The 16361-nt window shown below is 59.0% G+C and overlaps 5 protein-coding genes and 1 non-coding gene across 6 annotated transcripts; 3 read left to right on the forward strand and 3 right to left on the reverse strand.

Annotated features, from left to right (window-relative positions):
- Positions 1-496: 496 nt before the first annotated feature.
- MFIFM68171_01512 (Zinc finger protein msn2 4) lies at positions 497-2458 on the forward strand (the record flags this gene model as incomplete). Its single annotated transcript, XM_071056934.1, has 2 exons — positions 497-1010; positions 1257-2458. The coding sequence occupies 2 exons, from the start codon at positions 497-499 to the stop codon at positions 2456-2458; spliced, it is 1716 nt and encodes a 571-aa protein (XP_070913035.1).
- A 1882-nt stretch (positions 2459-4340) lies between these two features.
- On the forward strand, positions 4341-7097 carry MFIFM68171_01513 (Diphthine--ammonia ligase; the record flags this gene model as incomplete). Its single annotated transcript, XM_071056935.1, has 1 exon — positions 4341-7097. The coding sequence occupies one exon, from the start codon at positions 4341-4343 to the stop codon at positions 7095-7097; it is 2757 nt and encodes a 918-aa protein (XP_070913036.1).
- A 139-nt stretch (positions 7098-7236) lies between these two features.
- MP_IFM68171_r3 lies at positions 7237-7352 on the forward strand. The gene has a single exon (XR_011605972.1). It is a non-coding gene; the product is annotated as a 5S ribosomal RNA (ribosomal RNA).
- A 130-nt stretch (positions 7353-7482) lies between these two features.
- MFIFM68171_01514 (Carboxylic ester hydrolase) lies at positions 7483-9825 on the reverse strand (the record flags this gene model as incomplete). The annotated part of the gene is made up of 6 exons (XM_071056936.1): positions 7483-8165; positions 8266-8695; positions 8750-8955; positions 9019-9160; positions 9235-9440; positions 9498-9825. 6 exons carry the CDS (start codon positions 9823-9825, stop codon positions 7483-7485), a joined length of 1995 nt encoding a protein of 664 aa, XP_070913037.1.
- A 796-nt stretch (positions 9826-10621) lies between these two features.
- Positions 10622-12377, reverse strand: DGA1 (diacylglycerol O-acyltransferase 1; the record flags this gene model as incomplete). Its single annotated transcript, XM_071056937.1, has 2 exons — positions 10622-12088; positions 12141-12377. 2 exons carry the CDS (start codon positions 12375-12377, stop codon positions 10622-10624), a joined length of 1704 nt encoding a protein of 567 aa, XP_070913038.1.
- Positions 12378-13554: 1177 nt separating this feature from the next.
- On the reverse strand, positions 13555-15480 carry MFIFM68171_01516 (Zinc finger protein crol gamma; the record flags this gene model as incomplete). Its single annotated transcript, XM_071056938.1, has 1 exon — positions 13555-15480. The coding sequence occupies one exon, from the start codon at positions 15478-15480 to the stop codon at positions 13555-13557; it is 1926 nt and encodes a 641-aa protein (XP_070913039.1).
- Between the last annotated feature and the right edge of the window lie 881 nt (positions 15481-16361).

Genomic DNA, 16361 nt, shown 5'->3' on the forward strand with positions numbered 1-16361 from the left:
ACAGCAACTCTGTCCAAGCCGAGCGCACACCCCCAGCCCACGATACCGCGCATACCCCTCTGCTTCCATGCAACGATAGCGAAGAGACAATAGAGACACAACGAGAAAGGGTGTGTGTGTCTGTGTGTGTGTGTGTGTGTGTGTGTGTGTGTGTGCACGCCTGAAGACGATAATCGCTCGGACGAGTCCATGTACAACAACTACAACAGCTGTCTTCGAGACTAAACCGGTTAGTTGTTGATCCACGATCACAACTGCCATCCATTCCTTACCAGCGGAACCGAACCACACCATCATTTGGCCACTGCCGACAACGACGTCTGAAAGGACCTGTACATTACGCCCACTATATACATACTTAATACCTAAAGCCGAGACAAGAGACACAGCGGTCTGCCAAAGGATCCTTGAATCTTTGCCTGGTAGGTAACAGCTACCATGGAGCAACGGTGGCAGGAGTGGGATGGCTGACGATGACGACAACAGTACCGACGAGATGGAGACCATGATGATGTCCCAGTCGACAGTCCCAGCCTTCCTGTTCTACAATCCAGATCCGAACCCGGAGAGCCGGCAGCATGGCCGTTTCATCGCACAGCAGTTCCCGGCCTTTCAGCCGCCCATGAACATGCTCCCGGTCGTGGCCCCGCTTCCCTCGACGCCCATCTACTCGCGGCCCGGCTCGTCATGCTCCAGGCCGTTTACCGGTGCCCCGATGGTGCCGCAAACGCTGACGCCTGTGGCATCCCCGCTGCCCGTCAGCCACAAGCCGACGATCGTGCTGGACACGGAGCTGAGCGAGGCTGACGGGGTCTACTCGCCGTCGACCCCTCCGCTATCGTCGTCTGCAAGTGTCATCAGCAGCCCGGGCAGCTGCGATATGCTACAAACGCCACTGAACCCAATGTTCTCGGGCCTCGAGGGAAAGGAGCCGTGCGACGTGGACGGCGAGCTGGAGAGCTTTCCCAGCCTGGACTGGACCGCATGCGCATCGCCCCCGTTGACGCCTGGTGAGTTTATTTTTTCTTCTTATTTTTTCTTTCTCCCCTTCTATCTCCTCCCCTCTTTTACGGTTTCCCCCCGAGCCTCCAGTTTGGTATCCGATGCTGTTTCGATAAAACGGTATCGAAATTTTTGGGTGGAAGTTGGTGAATGAACGGAGGGTCTGCCTTGCATGGCCCCTGCGCTCTTGGTGACAGTTGGGCAACAACCAGAAAAATTTAGGGGGCTGATCCACTGACCTGGGTTCACTACAGTGTACCTGCAGCCTCAACCACAGGCGCCCAAGGTTGCCCCACTCAACACACAGACAAGCGACCTCCTTTCTCCTGCCTCGTGCCCGTCGCTCTCGCCTTCTCCATCCCCGTACGCGCGATCTGTGTCTTCGGACGACATCGATTTCTGCGATCCCCGCAATCTCACGGTTGGCGGTGTTAATTCGACACTTGCCCCAGAATACTCTGCACTGCCCACTCTCTGCGCGGGCGAGGACGAGGATCAAAAATTTGTGCTCAGGGGTGCTTCTGCCCCTGCAATCTCGTCGAACTCTTTCGAGTTCGACCAGCCAGCCCCCATTAACCTGCGCTTCGACGACTTCTCCGATCTTGATTCAGAGTATAACTTTGTCAGCGGCCTAGTGGATCTAGACGAGTGCTCTGCAACCGAAATCAGCCGGTCACGTTCGAGCTCTGACGCTGCGTCGCTCAGCCAATCAAGCTACGCCTGTGAGGACGACTCGGAAGGCTCTGAGGACAGCGACTCGTTTGCTGTCGCCTGCCTCGCTTCCTCCGACTCGTGCCAGGATAGCGACGCGCACAGGAACAAGCGGCAGCGGAAGTCCGAGGACGCCAGCAAGCCCACCATGAACACAGCTGCTGATTCTCAATCTGGAAGCGCCCAGCAGCAGACACCACCCAGCAACCAGGAGAGTGCTGCTCCCGACGCCAACAACGCGTCCGAGTCAAACTCGGGCTCTGACAATGCTGCCACGACGCCTCTCCCGGTCCCCACAAGCCGCCGTGGGCGTAAGCAGTCGCTGACCGAGGACCCATCGAAAACGTTTGTCTGCGAGCTCTGCAGTCGCCGCTTCCGCCGCCAGGAGCACCTGAAGCGCCACTACCGGTCACTCCATACCCAAGAGAAGCCATTCGAGTGCAACGAGTGCGGTAAGAAGTTCTCGCGTTCGGACAACCTGGCGCAGCACGCTCGCACCCACGGCTCTGGCGCCATTGTTATGAACCTGATCGACGACCCGGAGGCCATGGCCGCTGCCGCGGTCCATCCTGCCTACCCCCACCCCTCCATGATGGGCGCTCCGAGCCTCGTTGGCGCGGATGAGTACCAGACCCTGGGCAAGGTCCTGTTCCAGGTCGCCGCCGAGATCCCCGGCAGCGCCAGCGAACTGTCATCGGATGAGGGGAGCGACCACGGCAAGAAGAAGCGCAAGAGGGCTGACTAGACGGGCCTTCGAGTAGCCTGGGGAGCCCAACTTCGTTTCTCCGCACACTCTTCACGATGACGATGGTTTTCGCACTGGAACGTGCTGTCGTCATTGATGCCCGACATGACCATGATGACCGACTTGTTCTCTGGGACCTCGCCCACGGGCCCGAGCTCTGGCATGGATACGTTCGCTTGGGGAGGGGTCCAACAGCATAAAGGGGAATCGCTCCACGAGACGCCGGGACGACCAGGGATCGGCTTTCACACGGCGCGGCTTCCCACGAGGGAATAGGCAACACAAAGCGAGCGAGGTGTATTTCTGTTTCGGCATTTGCATGGTATCTGCCCTTCTTGTACCACCATTTTTCCCCCATCACACCTTTCACCTGGGCGTTTTTTCTGCCTTGATTGGGGGCGGCGTCATGACCCACCAAAAGTTTTCTCAAGACACTCGAAAGGCCGCAATGGGTTGGCTCATTCACATTGGGGAGGACAGCAATCAATTTTTCATCATTTCCGCCGCGCACGACCTGCCTCGAGCGCCTTTCCAAGTTCACTACGGTCGTTGTAATTGCACAGCAGGCGGAGCAGCAGGCCCAACCGTCATGGCTCTGGAAACCAACTTATTTACTTTCCAAAATTCGACTTGTGATGGGGGACAAGAGAGGGGGTTCTGATCCCCTGTGTTTTGTTTTCTGTGGGGTGGGATCTGTTTCTGGATCTGTTTTGGTTCTTTGTGGCGTGTGTCATTTAGTCGATTACTCGCGGCTGTCTTCTCTCTCTCTGAGCTGTTTCTCGCGAGATTGCTACCCATTACGGACAGGGCACGGTGTGTGCAGGTCACATATCATCGGGAGCTCTCCTCGGCGTGTTCAATAGCGATGCCCCCATGTACATCTACATAGTCTTGTTCAGCACTCTTGCCCAATACAATGTAGCCAGTCTTGATGCCCACCAACTGTTTCTCGGCCCATGAATCGTCAGAGCACTGAGACGCTTATTCTCTGGTCAAACTGTCTGTGCTTGCACAAGGCAACGAGGCGGTATCTCGTTTCAACTGCCGATGACTTGCGCCCTACTCCGTATCTCCACTCCATGAAGGCGTGCCTTGCCATTTTGGTGAGAGAAGGCGACACTAGCCGGCAGATCAGTGGAAAGAACGTCTGCGGATCCTTTATTTCGCTTTTTTTTTTTTTTTTTTTTTTGTTCACCGTCTCAACTCGGCAACAGGGTACCCGGTACAGGGTTGCAACAGAAAAGAAAACGAACAACAGACAGAAACATCACCTCCACTCCGTCTCGGGGCCAGGCAAGCCACTCGGGCACCTTGGGTTGCAGAAGGAAATTGCTTGGAGCGTCGAGAACCACAATGTCGGGGCAGGTCCACTTCCCCGTCGCACTAGCACCGGCCCAAAACCCCACCACAAGCTCCTAGCAAACATTCAGAATCAATCAACTGGCATTAGTCGTTTGGTTCTGGCCGACCCAACTGTCAAACGCCGAAATCAAAGCCAAAATGACTCGCCAATCTTTGTGACAGCATCCACAGTGCGGCCAGGGGGCATTTCCACCCTTTGCTGAATCCGTCATTGCTTGCAGTGGTGGGATCCTGGAAACCACTCCCGGGGCCCGCGTACGAACTCACAGACACCCCGACACCCTTCCCCCCCCCCCCCCCCCCCTCCCCTCACGAGTTTCTCATATCGTCGGACAGGCGGAGTCAACTCCGGCCTGTCCCCTGCTCTGCTTCGGGTCGCAGGCGATTGGAGTAATTACATCGTATGTAGTAGTTACCACGTAGTTACATGCCATAAACTAGCTAACACGAGCAGGCAAGCTGACACAACAAACACCCGTAGCGTTGGGCCCGATACCTCCTTCGAGACCCCTGGCCCGAAATGTCCACCAACCGGGCTAGCGGGCTCAACGTGATTGCCCTTGTCTCCGGTGGCAAGGACAGCTTCTTCTCGCTCCTCCACTGCCGAGCAAATGGTCACCGCGTTGTTGCGCTTGCCAATCTGCATCCGGCACTATCGTTGCCGCTTGGGCCCTCTCAGACCTCTCCCCCGCCCGCCACCATCTCCGTTGCGTCAGGGGCTAGTAATGGCGCCGCTGTCCCGGCGCCGGTGCTGGCAGCCTCTAGCGGTGGAGCGTGCCAGGGCCCGGACCAGGATGGGACGCCTGCGGCCAGCGTGCCGGGTCAAGGATGTGGCGTCCCTGGAAATGAGGTGCTCCCTGATGCAGATGAGGATGGGCATGAGCATGAGCATGAGCACGAGCATGAGCACGAGCATGAGCGCGACCTCAACAGCTTCATGTACCAGACTGTGGGCCACCAGGTCATCCCACTCTATGCCGAGGCCACGGGCATCCCGCTGTACCGCAGGGCCATCACCGGTTGTACCACCCAGCATGAGAAGGATTACTCCCACTATGAACTCTCCAGGCCGGCGTCGAGTCTGCCCGGCCTCACTGGACAGGACGGTCAGGAAGGCGACGGTGATGCTGGTGCGGGGCCCCCAGATGAGACCGAATCGATGGTCCCGCTGATCGAAGCCATCAAGACGGCACATCCCGAGGCTAACGCCATCTGCGCCGGCGCCATCTTGAGCACGTACCAGCGCACGCGCGTTGAATCCGTAGCAACCAGGCTTGGGCTAACACCCCTGGCTTACCTATGGAAGTTTCCGGTGCTCCCAACTCCGAGGTCCGCAGACCCGGCCATAGGGTCCGATGCGCAGCTCCTGGATGACATGTCCGCGGCGGGTCTGGAGGCGCGCATTGTCAAGGTTGCGAGTGGCGGCCTGGATGACTCGTTTCTCTGGACCAATGTTGCAAGCCCGGCAGGCAAGGCCAAGATTGCCAGGGCGATGCGGCGCTTTGGGACGGCCGAGACGGGCGCGGTAATCGGTGAAGGGGGTGAGTTTGAGACTCTTGTGGTAGACGGGCCATCGACGCTGTTCCGGAAGCGTATCGTAGTAGCCGAAGACGACCAGAGGGTTGTCAGAGAAGGCGGGGGAAGCGCCTGGCTCAAGCTCCTGAATGCCAGGCTAGAAGACAAGACAGATCAGGGGACAGAGGCCGGCATCAGGATACCCGACCTGCTTGATCCCAAGTTTGCTAGCGTGTTAGATGGCCTCTCGCTCACAGAGAGCGTTGCCTCAAGCCCTCACAACCTCCAGTCAACACCCGGGGTCCCCTCGTTAGGGAGCCTACAGCCTCCTACGAGCGGGAAACTGCAACAATGGGTCTTCATTGGCGCTAAGTCTCGCTCCATCGAAGCGGAAACCCGGTCCATCGTCGAGCAGATCCGCCGCCGCCTCCAACAACACTCTCTCCCACCCTCCGCTATCCTCAGCGCGACAGTCATCCTCCGCCGCATGGCCGACTTCCCCACCGTAAATAACATCTACGGCAGCCTCTTTGGCGCGCCCAACCCCCCTTCCCGCGTCACCATCTCGTGCGGCGACGCCCTTTCTACCGCCGCGGCAGACGCGGACATCGCCATCTACCTCGCCGTCCACACAGCCCTTCTCCAGCCCGCCCAACGCCGCGGCCTGCACGTGCAGTCCCGCTCGTACTGGGCGCCGGCCAACATCGGGCCGTACAGCCAGGCCATTTCTGTCCCCGCCGCGAGCCTCGGCAACGCCAAGCCCGGCTCAGATGCTGCCGGTTCCGGACCGAGACTGGTCGCGGTGGCCGGACAGATCCCCCTCGTCCCGGCTACCATGGCCCTCCCCGGCGGCGGTGGTGACGGTGCGGACGCCCTCCGCCTGCAGATCGCCCTCTCCCTGCAGCACCTGTGGCGGATAGGCGTCGAGATGGGCGTGCAGTGGTGGACCAGCGGCGCGGTGTATTTCCCGAGGATGCCCGGTGAGGGGATGGGCCTGAGGGCTAAGCTTGCTGCTAGGGCGTGGGAGATGGCCCACGGCTCTGGACGCTCCCCATCTGTGGGCGGTGATGATGATGATGACGAGGAGGACGAGGAGGACGAGGATGAGAGCGGCCCTGACCTGTGGGACAGGCGGTTCAACCCCGAGTACATGTCGTATGCAAGCGGCGAGCAACGGCTGCCGCGGCAGGGCGGGGAATCGTTGCCCGATAGAGAGGTGCTTGTGTCTACATCGAAGAATGCTGTCCCAAAGTTGTTTGTCGCCGAAGTGGATGAGCTCCCGAGGGGTGCAGGGATCGAGTGGCACGCCCACCTGGGAGTTGCGGAAGCGGAGGCGGGGAGCGTTATCGTGCGTGATGTGCAACCGGTGCCGGGTGACGATGGTGATGGGGCCGTGGCCGTATCGCAAGTTGTTATTACCGGGACTAGCATGGGGGCGGGGGTCAGTTTGGTGCAGACCGTTGTGGCGGAGAGGTTCGGCTGTCACGGTAAGAGAGACCATAGCCAACTAGCTAAGGCGGCTCTTGGGCAGCTGGCCGAGGCTGGCCCTGGCATATCTGGGGAGCCTGAGTTTGCTACGATGGTGGTCAGGTATGTGGACGCCGAGGTGTTGAGAGATGGTGGTCGCGTAGAGGGGCTATGCCCGTTGGTACCTTGCTGGTCATTGTGGGATGCCCGGGGAGAGAGGCTCGCCTCAGTGACGGTTTATAAAAGTGTTTTTGAGGGGGGGGAGCAGCGATCCGTAGAAGAACGGTGGATTTAAAATGGATAAACAATTCAGGGGCAATTTGTCAGTTTTCTAACGTTTCTCGAGTGTCCTTATATCATCTTAAGTCTTTGAAAAAAGAGAGAATGGAAGGACCCACTTCGACCGAGAAAGGGAAAAAAAAAAAAAAAAAAAACATACAACACCGAGGATTCCCCAGTCGTCACCGACCTGAGTACTAGTTCGGCGGTCAGTAGCTTATCTAAGGGAGAGCGGACGGGATCCCGAGTTCTCTACTGCCTATGGTCGTATGTGATAGAGACAAGTAGCAACACCACTTTTGAAGCGATTAGCGCTGGAGCGGGTCTAAGGCGCAGTACCCGATCTGCCTGGTATGCTAGTATCATTGCCATCCATCATCCAGAACACGTCCACTCTCCCGTCAAACCCGCCACAGCTGCTCCAGCCGGTCCCCCAACCCCTCCTCCCAGAACCGGCACCTCTCCCTCTCGTCCCCAGGCACGTCCTCCATCCTCGCATCCCCGCCCGTCTCAAACACCATCCGCCTCATGTCCCCCTCTCCTCCTCCTTCTCCTCCTCCTCCTCCTCCCGCCCAGGGAAGCCACTCCAGACTCCCCGGCGCCCGATGCCGGTTGGGATCCAACGCCCGGACAAAGCTGGTGTAATACCCCATCACCAGCGGCACGACGGGCGCGTTGTACGTGCGGTAGCTCACGTGCGCGTCGCGGATGCTGTCCGGGCCGAAGATGGCGGCCGCGTCGAACAAGTGCGGGACGCCGAGGCCGGCGGCGGCGTTCTCCGCGTCGCGGACGTTGTAGCGGTAGGCGTAGAGGGGCGGCGGCGGCTGGGCGTGCTGGGCGTGCTGGGCGTGCTGGGCGTATTGGAGGAGGTTGAGGATGTTCGTCTGCGGGCAGATGAAGGTCGCCTCGCCGTAGGCTTGACTCGCGGTGGGGAACCAGGCGTTGTGTCGCGGCAGGGCGGGCAGTCTGGGGTATTGTGCGAGGATGGCATCGGTATCGTTCGGGGTGAGGTGAGGGTAGTTGTTGGTGAGGAAGATGGCGACGTCGGATTCGGTGGCCGCGTTGGCGGCGAAGACTGACCCTTCTATAGTTGATGATGTTAATTATAAAGGGGATCAAGTCGGAGTGATGCTCGGCCCTTATGGGTCATGAATCACACTTTAGGGGGAGAACCAAGTCCGTACCGTTTGTTGATGTACCGAATAACAAGGGCACATTGATATACTGCCTCCGTTTAAACAGGTTGTAGGGGAGATCACGCAAGAGATCTCCGTCAACGCACGGCGTCCAGTAAAAAAGGGGCATGGGGGGTTCTGAGCGGCCGGGAAACGCCTGCGCGCGGTTCGCAGTCTGCAACAAGGCGGCATCCTTACTGCGAAGACACGCCATCTGTTGGACCGGCGCGATACCGTCACAGCCTATCTGGCTTGCCACCCGATCGAACTGATACTCAAGCTCCCGGACGAAGGGTTGTGCCGGGAAGAAAATGGACTCGGCAACACCCGCTACGAATAGATTATCATTGCGGCCGCCATATGCTATCAAGTGCATGGCGACCGAGCCAGCACCTGCCGAGGCACCATGGATCACTACATAGTCGGGGTCTCCGCCAAACTAAGGGGCTAGTCAGCTGAACTGTCGAAGACGGTTCTGGAACAAGGAGCCTACCGAGACGATATGGGCCTTCACCCACGTCATCAGCATGCGCTGGTCCAGCAAGCCGGCATTTAAGTCGCCATCTCCTCGCACTCGCTCGCTCGCAAGGAAGCCCCAGAGACCGACTCGATAGTTAAAATTGACCAAGACGACGTTATGGCCAGACTTTTCCACAACTTCCGCACCATTCCAGTTGGCGTTGGTGTTGGCGACGTATCCTAACAGGCAATTGTCAAAAAGATCAGAGGTCACGGGATAAATCTGGCGGCCCAAGAACTTACCTCCCCCCTGAATGAATAACCATACCGGCAGCTTCGACTGAGCGGTGGCGTTGGAAGGTGCCCAGACGTTGACAAAGAGACAATCCTCGTCCTGGCCGGCAGATGGGTAGCTCGTCCCGATACCGAGGCATATTGGCGGGAACTGTAAGCAGGGAGGAACGGAGGTGGTTAGTGATTTGCTCACAAGAACGGATGATGGAAGGACAGTTTGCGCACCTCAGTCGCCTGTTCCACGGTGCCAGTCCAAGCAGGCTCGACGGGAGCCCTCCATCTGAGATTTCCAAGGGGTGGGGCCGCATAGCGCATGCCCAAGAAGGCATTCACCCCGTTGGGCAGTTGGACTCCCTCATATGTGGTGTAGTTGAGGTCAACCCGGCAGGTACCGATGAGACTTGGCTGTGGACGACACGCCGCTATCAGTCCTGTGAAACAACATCGGGAGCTGACTGGGCCGTGTTCTCCGAAACCGGACAACAAACTTACCTCTTCCACGTCTCCATGAAGAACGAGAATGAAAACCAAAATCCCCAGCTGCAGCTCGAGGACCAGAAGAGTTAGGAGGACGGCGACAGCAGTAGGGGGACTCGATGCCGGCCGTATCACCGCGGGGCCCGCCGTTTGGTAAACATGGTCGGTCTTTCTCCTGGAAGATATGCGGTCGCTGCTTTCAATCAAAGGACAGCTCTCGCAAGCATCTTCCGCGTCGTGTGGTCCGGCCATGGACGCTGACTCCTGGGAACAGACTGCGCCGCCCAGGATGTTGATGCCGCGCAAACCATGCCACGAGAGAGCAATCACTACGACCATGGGTTAGTTTCCCAATGCTTTAAAAGTCTGGCGAACTTACATCGGGTTTTCCTTTTTTGTGGTTCCACCGCTCCCCCGTACTGTCAGTGAGAGGATGAGGGAAACCAACGAAGCAAACATTCATCAGCAACCCGATGGGGCTACTCGACTAATGAACCAAAGAAGTATCGTCCTAAATAAACCGCAAGTACAAAAATTAGAACATCCGAACAACGATGAGTCCCAAAGCCCATAAAGAAGGGAGCGCGTGATGGACAAATGCAACTGCAGCGACGAGAGACCTGAGGTTCACCACCGTTGACCGCCGATCTCTGAAACCAGACCGCATTGGAAGCTAGTCACGGGAAAGCCAGCCACATCCGAGGCTCAGGGTCTCACAGCAGAAATACAGCAACACATGTTCCGGAAACTAAATAAAATAAACACCATGATTGATTCCCAAGAGCATTGTTTGCCCTGTATAGTTCCATGCTTCGTACAGCACCCCTCGAATAAGGTGGTGGCAGTGGTATTACATGAAACACACACCCTCAACCAAACACCACATCATTGCCGCCTTACTTGACCATCCCCCGTCTACCGTATGCCAGCCCGAACCCCACCTCCCGATAAGTACTATAAACAAAAACACCAAAATGACCGATTAGACCGCCCCGTTGTCCATACCTTAGCCATGCAGAAAGAATAGGGTACAACAACAGAATGCCACCCCAACAAGCCGGCCCCGGGTAGAGTAAAACAGAAGTGTAAAAAAAAAAAAAAGGGTAGAGGAGAAAGATTAAGAGATGCGCACCCCTCACTTGCTCAAAAACAAGATATCATCCTCTTTCCGGGCCGGTGCGAACACGTCCTTGTACAGCTCCCACATCTTCCTCAACTCCTCCATGTACTCCCTATGCAACCTGTCTAACTCGGCGCCGTCAATCTCCCCGCCCTTAGCCTGCGCGACCATGATCGGCCTGCCCACCACGACATTCAGCGGCCGCCTATAGGGCATCAAGCCCACGTCATAGTTGAAGATGCCCCTGCCATGCAGGAAGGGCAGCGTAAACTTGAGCGTCCGCAGCAGGCCCATCTGCAGGCGATGCAGCTTGGAATGTCGCTTGGGGCTGACCTGGTCGTACAAGTCGTTCTCACCAAAGGCCAGCACAGGCACCAGGTCCGCGCCCGTCCGCAGCGCCATCTTGACGAACCCCTTCCGCTCCGCCAGCAGGAGGTGCATGACGCCGGGCCGCGCCTCGAGCGACTCCCGCGCGCCGCCAATGACGATCGTCACGGCGCGGCCCATGCCCTCGCCGTTGCGCCCGCCCTTGGTCAGCGTGTTGGTGATGGACTCCTTGGAGACGGATCCGAGCCCCGCGGCGAGGAGGTAGTCGCGGTAGAGTGGCACGCGGAAGTTGGCGTCGAGCGTGAGCAGCGTGTTGGTGATGCCCGGGAACATGTCGGCGAAGCCGAGGGCCTCGGTGCCAAAGGCGGCGAAGGCGCCGTGCGAGATGATGCCGTGCGGGTGATAGCCAAAGATGTACTTGCGCGTCGGCGGCAGCTCGTGCGTCTTGTGCAGCTGCGCGGGGAAGTAGCCGGCAAAGAACTTCCACACGGGGAGCCGCCGCCAGCGCTCCGAGCGCATGCGCAGCCGGCCGTCCGTGGCCGACTTGGAGAGGAGCATGTGCAGGAGGTAGGGGATCACGATGGGCCACGTGAGCGGGATCGCGCAGAGGAAGAAGAAGAAGGCCGGGAGCACCACGATGGTGAGCAGGTGCATGATGACGGCCAGCGTCTGCAGTCGCCGCCGCCAGGGTATGTTCCAGGGAGCGAGTCGGATGCCGCCTGCCCTATAGGCTAATGCTCGGGCTCGCTCCCGCGCTGCCTGCTCGTCGATGCTGGCTAGATCGACGAGGACGGGGTAGTCCGGGTCTCGGGCTGCTCTTGGTCCTCTTTTGTCGCGTTTCTTGACGTTGCCGTCCGCGGGTAAAGCCGACCCATTAGATGATGCTGTATGCAGAGGCCCGGGGACGGGTGGCCCTTCATTGCGTTGTTGACCCTTCTCGGAGACTTGCGCATGGGTGGCACTCTTCGTCGCCTCCGCGTCGCCGGTCTCGTTCTTGACCTCCACTTTGACGAGCAGATGCTCAGCCTCCTTCTCTGCAACATCCCCGGTCGACTCGGCCATGTCGGCCCGTTGCCCTATCTGCAGACTCTTGGACTCGACAGAGTGTGCCTCGGAGGGTGATGTCAGATGGCCGTCGAGGCTCTGCTGCCCGCTCTGTCAGTAGCCGTCATCCAAAGCATCGCTGGGGCCGAGTTCGCCAACTCACACTATCACTCTTCGCTCCGAACGATGACACGGATGACATCTCGCTATCCGCCACAGACATGGCGGACCCTGAATGTCGCGAAGCTGTACTCGCGTCAATAGACTGGTCTCGGCTGTGAGTGTGCGGTGCCGTCTGTGCGGCCTTCCGATTCTGGGTTTTCTTCGCACCGCGCTTCTTCTTGCTCTTGGAGGAGTATAAGGGGTTGTCGTCCAGGGTCGCCCCTCGAGCTTGTTCCATGCTGACTGGCGGGCGGGGGGAGCGTGGATGAAGTTGGCAGGTTGCTCACCTGGAACAAGAAGATCCGGGGCGGACATGGTCTCGAGCGTGCCCGCCCGCCTGGGGCAGAGCTTCCGCGTAATGCAGGGAGAATTCTAGACAGGCAGTCGCAAATTGGCTATCGGTGCTGGCTGGAATGGGCAGGCGCGGCTCTGGAGTGGGAGGATGGTTCGGGCGCGCGGAAGCTGTCGGGTCCTGGAGTGTCCACCGCTTTGTCGAAGCCGGGGCTCGTGACCGATCGCTTCTGGCCTAGGCAGGCAGCTCAAGGTTGATGCATGCCGCGCGCAAGGTCCCAGAAACTCGGCAGCTAAGGCATCGGACGAGGGGCCATTGTTCGCGAAATGTTTGGCCTCTGCCGCCGCCCTTCGTCTTGCGCCGCAGGGATGGATGCAGGCCGTCGGGCCATTCCAGCGCTGGCAGTGCTGGTGATGACGTTACGAGGTGGGGCTCCACGCAGTGGCTGGTTATCGCTAATATGCGCCGAGCATGCGGCACGCAGCAGAATGCTTCAGCGTCGTATCCTGAATGAATGATTTCTTTTGGGTGCCTCAAGGCGACATGGTTCCGATACTGTGATATCGTACATACATCCGAGATAGAGTTGGTTTACGGCGCACAAAACTCCCTTCCCCCTCCCCATGCGCGTAGAGCGGGCCCAGTCAATCACCCACATCGGTAGCCAAGCTGATGGCTAGCGCTTGCAATCGCCACCGAGAAACATGCCCACGCTTGCAACGGCAGCCAGCCCCGGCTGGCTCCCAACACCAAAGGATGCCTGAACGCTTGTCCTCCCAGTATTGCACCATAATACCGCCCTCCCTGCGCCTTTACCAAAGCCCGCCATAAACCGCCTGGAAACCCAAATAGGAAAAGTCCCGTGTGATGTCTCTAACGAACCATACCGCCTTGGAACGTTGCGGGGCAAGACGATACAGCGAGGCCTAGAATCAAGGCTTTACCGCGACGATGAATCACTGCGGTAGTCCCACCGTCTGCCACCGTCTGCTACCGTCTGCTACCGTAGCCGTACCCAGTATCGCACGCTATCCATGTAATTGCGGCGAAACCCCTGACTCCAGGGGCGTTGTCTCCACATGACTCGTCACAGATGGATAGTACAACAAATGCCGCCGAGGTACTACTCTTGCACGGCCGGTTCCGCGGTAGGTTCCGCGGCTGCACCATCCCCTCGTGACTCGGCGAGTTGCTGCCGTAATGCTGCAACGTCGGCGGTCAGGGCAGCGATATGTTGGTCTTGCACGGTAATCCTTTCCAGCAGTTGGCTATTCACTTGGCTTGCCAGGTTCTTGACTTGCTGCTCTAGGTGTTGGAAATATGCCCAGAAGCCGGGATCCGAAGCGCCAAAGGCGTTGCTCTCGGCGGCCTGCGCGGGAGCAGCGCCGGCACGACCGCGACCACGGCCGGCTGCGTGCTGGGCCGGAGCAGCGTTGCCTTTGGTTGCGTCTCGGTCAGCGGGGGGATACTGGGAGAGCCAGGCTTGCTTGGCCGCTGGTGACATACCATGGGTAGGTAGGGGCTGCCCAGAGCTGCCCTGGGGTTGCTCACCTGCACGCTGCTGACCGGCTGCGTTCGGTTGCACGCCGGCCGGGCTTAGTGCCTTGGGACTTTCCGTCATGCCGCTCTGCGAGTACATGGACGAACTGCCGGCGCTCAGCGGCACCGACGATATGCTAGTGTGCGGCGTGTGGCTGTTGGGCACGCTCGGGGACGTGTTTGAGCTCGAAGAACCGCGCTCGGCATTCGGCGGGTACAAACCACCGGCAGCCCCGGGTCGTTGACCGGCCGGAGGATACGTATTCGAGTGACTCCCGTATCCCTCGGGCCCTGCTTGCCCCGCAACGTGCTGCGTCTTGATGCTTGGCATACTTAGACGTCGCCGCTCCTCTTCTGCCATGTCTGTTCCCCCGCCGCCCTCGTAAAGATCATTCGACATGGCGGAATCGTCCGCAGTCCCGGCACTAGACCCATCAAGGCCGAACGGACCCATATTTGGCCTCCTGCCCGCGCAGCCGCCCGCTCCCTTGCTATGCCTCGCCAACGCGTCGCCACGGGCAAACTTTCTGTCGCAATTTGGACACACGTGCGGCTTCTCGCCTGTGTGCAGCTTGCTGTGCCGTTTGAGGTCGTGGAGACGGCGGAACCGCATGTGACATGACTGGCAGGAATAGGGTTTCTCCTGGCTATGCGTGAGCAGATGACTTTTCAGATTGTGATGCCGAGTGAACTCCGTATCACAGTAGGGGCACTTGTGTTTCTTGGAAGAGGGCGATCGGGGCGTGAGGTCCGAGTTTTGCGAACTTGGCATGGGCATGCTCATCCCTCTTTGGGGATGAGCGGGTGCCGGCATGGAGTTCCCTGTTGGCAACACCCCCGGGTACGAGAGCGAGGATGCCGTTTTGTCCTCCATTTGCGCCTCGGGCTGTGGCGCGTACAACCGCTGATCACCGCGCGAGTCAACATCCATGGCTGTGGGACTGTCGACAACCTGGCCCTCGCCGTCGTCGAGGCTCGCCGCGCTCGTGCCGCTTTGTGGACTAACATCTTGGAGCTCCTCGGTAGCAGCGTTGCCTGTCTGTACGGGAGCGGAACTGAGAGCCCTCGCGGCCGCGGCTGCAGCCTCAATCTCGGAATGGCCCGTTTCTGAGGGCAAGTCCTGGGGCCGGTTCACGGCTGCCGCGACGCCCGACATCAGGTCGTCGAGCGCTTTCTGCGACGGGCTGTGGCTGCCGCTGTTCCTCAAATGGGTGGCTATTTGCTGATCCTCTTCTTCCTCCTGCCGGCTTCTCTCGTCCTCGGCGGGCGCACCGTCCGTGGGCAGGTGGGACTGCCTCGCAAAGCCGACCAGACGAGCGATTTTGGATGGCGATATGTCGCCCGCAGAGACCGAAGCGGGTGAGTCTGGGGTCGTTTCGCGCGTTCTTTTGAGAGACTTTTGGCGGGACAAATCAGTGATGGGTGCAAAAGTAGCTGTGGCGTGCGGCGCGGTCGAGGTTGAGGCCGCACGCGGAGCTTCTGTCGCGGTGGGCCCTCGATCAGAGGCCATGGAGTTTTAGAAGACGGGAATGCTGGGGGGGGGGGGGGGGGGGGGGAAGCGTTGAACGGGGAGGGGCTAGGCCGGGACTGTGCTCTCAGTTCCCGAATGCACTTCTGTCGCGCCTACAGCGTCACCGTCCAGAGTGAAGCATCCCCGGGCTGATGGGACGCTCGGGGCTTTGATGTGTGGCTGGAGATCGTGGCGAGAGCTTCAGGGTGCAAGCCGACGGGATGCCAACGCAGAAGCGCGCGGGAGGCGTCAAACTTGCCGGGGTGAGGGAAAACTAATTGAACTGCACCTGGTGCACAGCTGACTGGTTCTAATTGTGGTCAAGACAATATATGCAGCCAAAATATGGTAGTTGGATTTGCTCTGGATGTGAGCGCGATGTGACCTGGGAGAAGAGCCTCAAGGCGAGAAAAGAAGGCTGCGAGGCGATGGGGAACAGCGGAAGAAAAACGGGCGCAGCGGTGCGCTTGCAGGCTGCTGCACCGGAGCCAGGGCCTGAGGACCTGTTAAGGAATACTTTGGGAGGTCCAAGCTCCATTCAGGCTGCCAGCCTCTCCAGCCTCGCTGCGCTAGCCATTTGCAGTCCGGGCAGTTAAGCCACCCAGCCACCTTCGTGTCCATCTGGCGTTCACTTGCTTACGGGCGGGCCAACAGGACACGACCTGGAAGACAAGTCGACTGATCCAATCTCGAACCCTCCTCGGCGATGCGTAGCTAAACTGCTCATGAGGTGTGAACAGGGAAGCAAGCTGAAAAATTCGGGATTCCGCCCAGTGGGCGTGCTTGGGAAAACGTGGCTGCTTCGACACTACCTTAGCCTGCGGCACATGGCTTATAAATCCGTGCATGCCTTGGCTGTAATCCCCACACCAATAAACACC

Source organism: Madurella fahalii (assembly GCF_045866475.1).
Source record: "Madurella fahalii IFM 68171 DNA, scaffold_1, whole genome shotgun sequence".
In the NCBI taxonomy this organism is placed as follows: Eukaryota; Fungi; Ascomycota; class Sordariomycetes; order Sordariales; genus Madurella; species Madurella fahalii.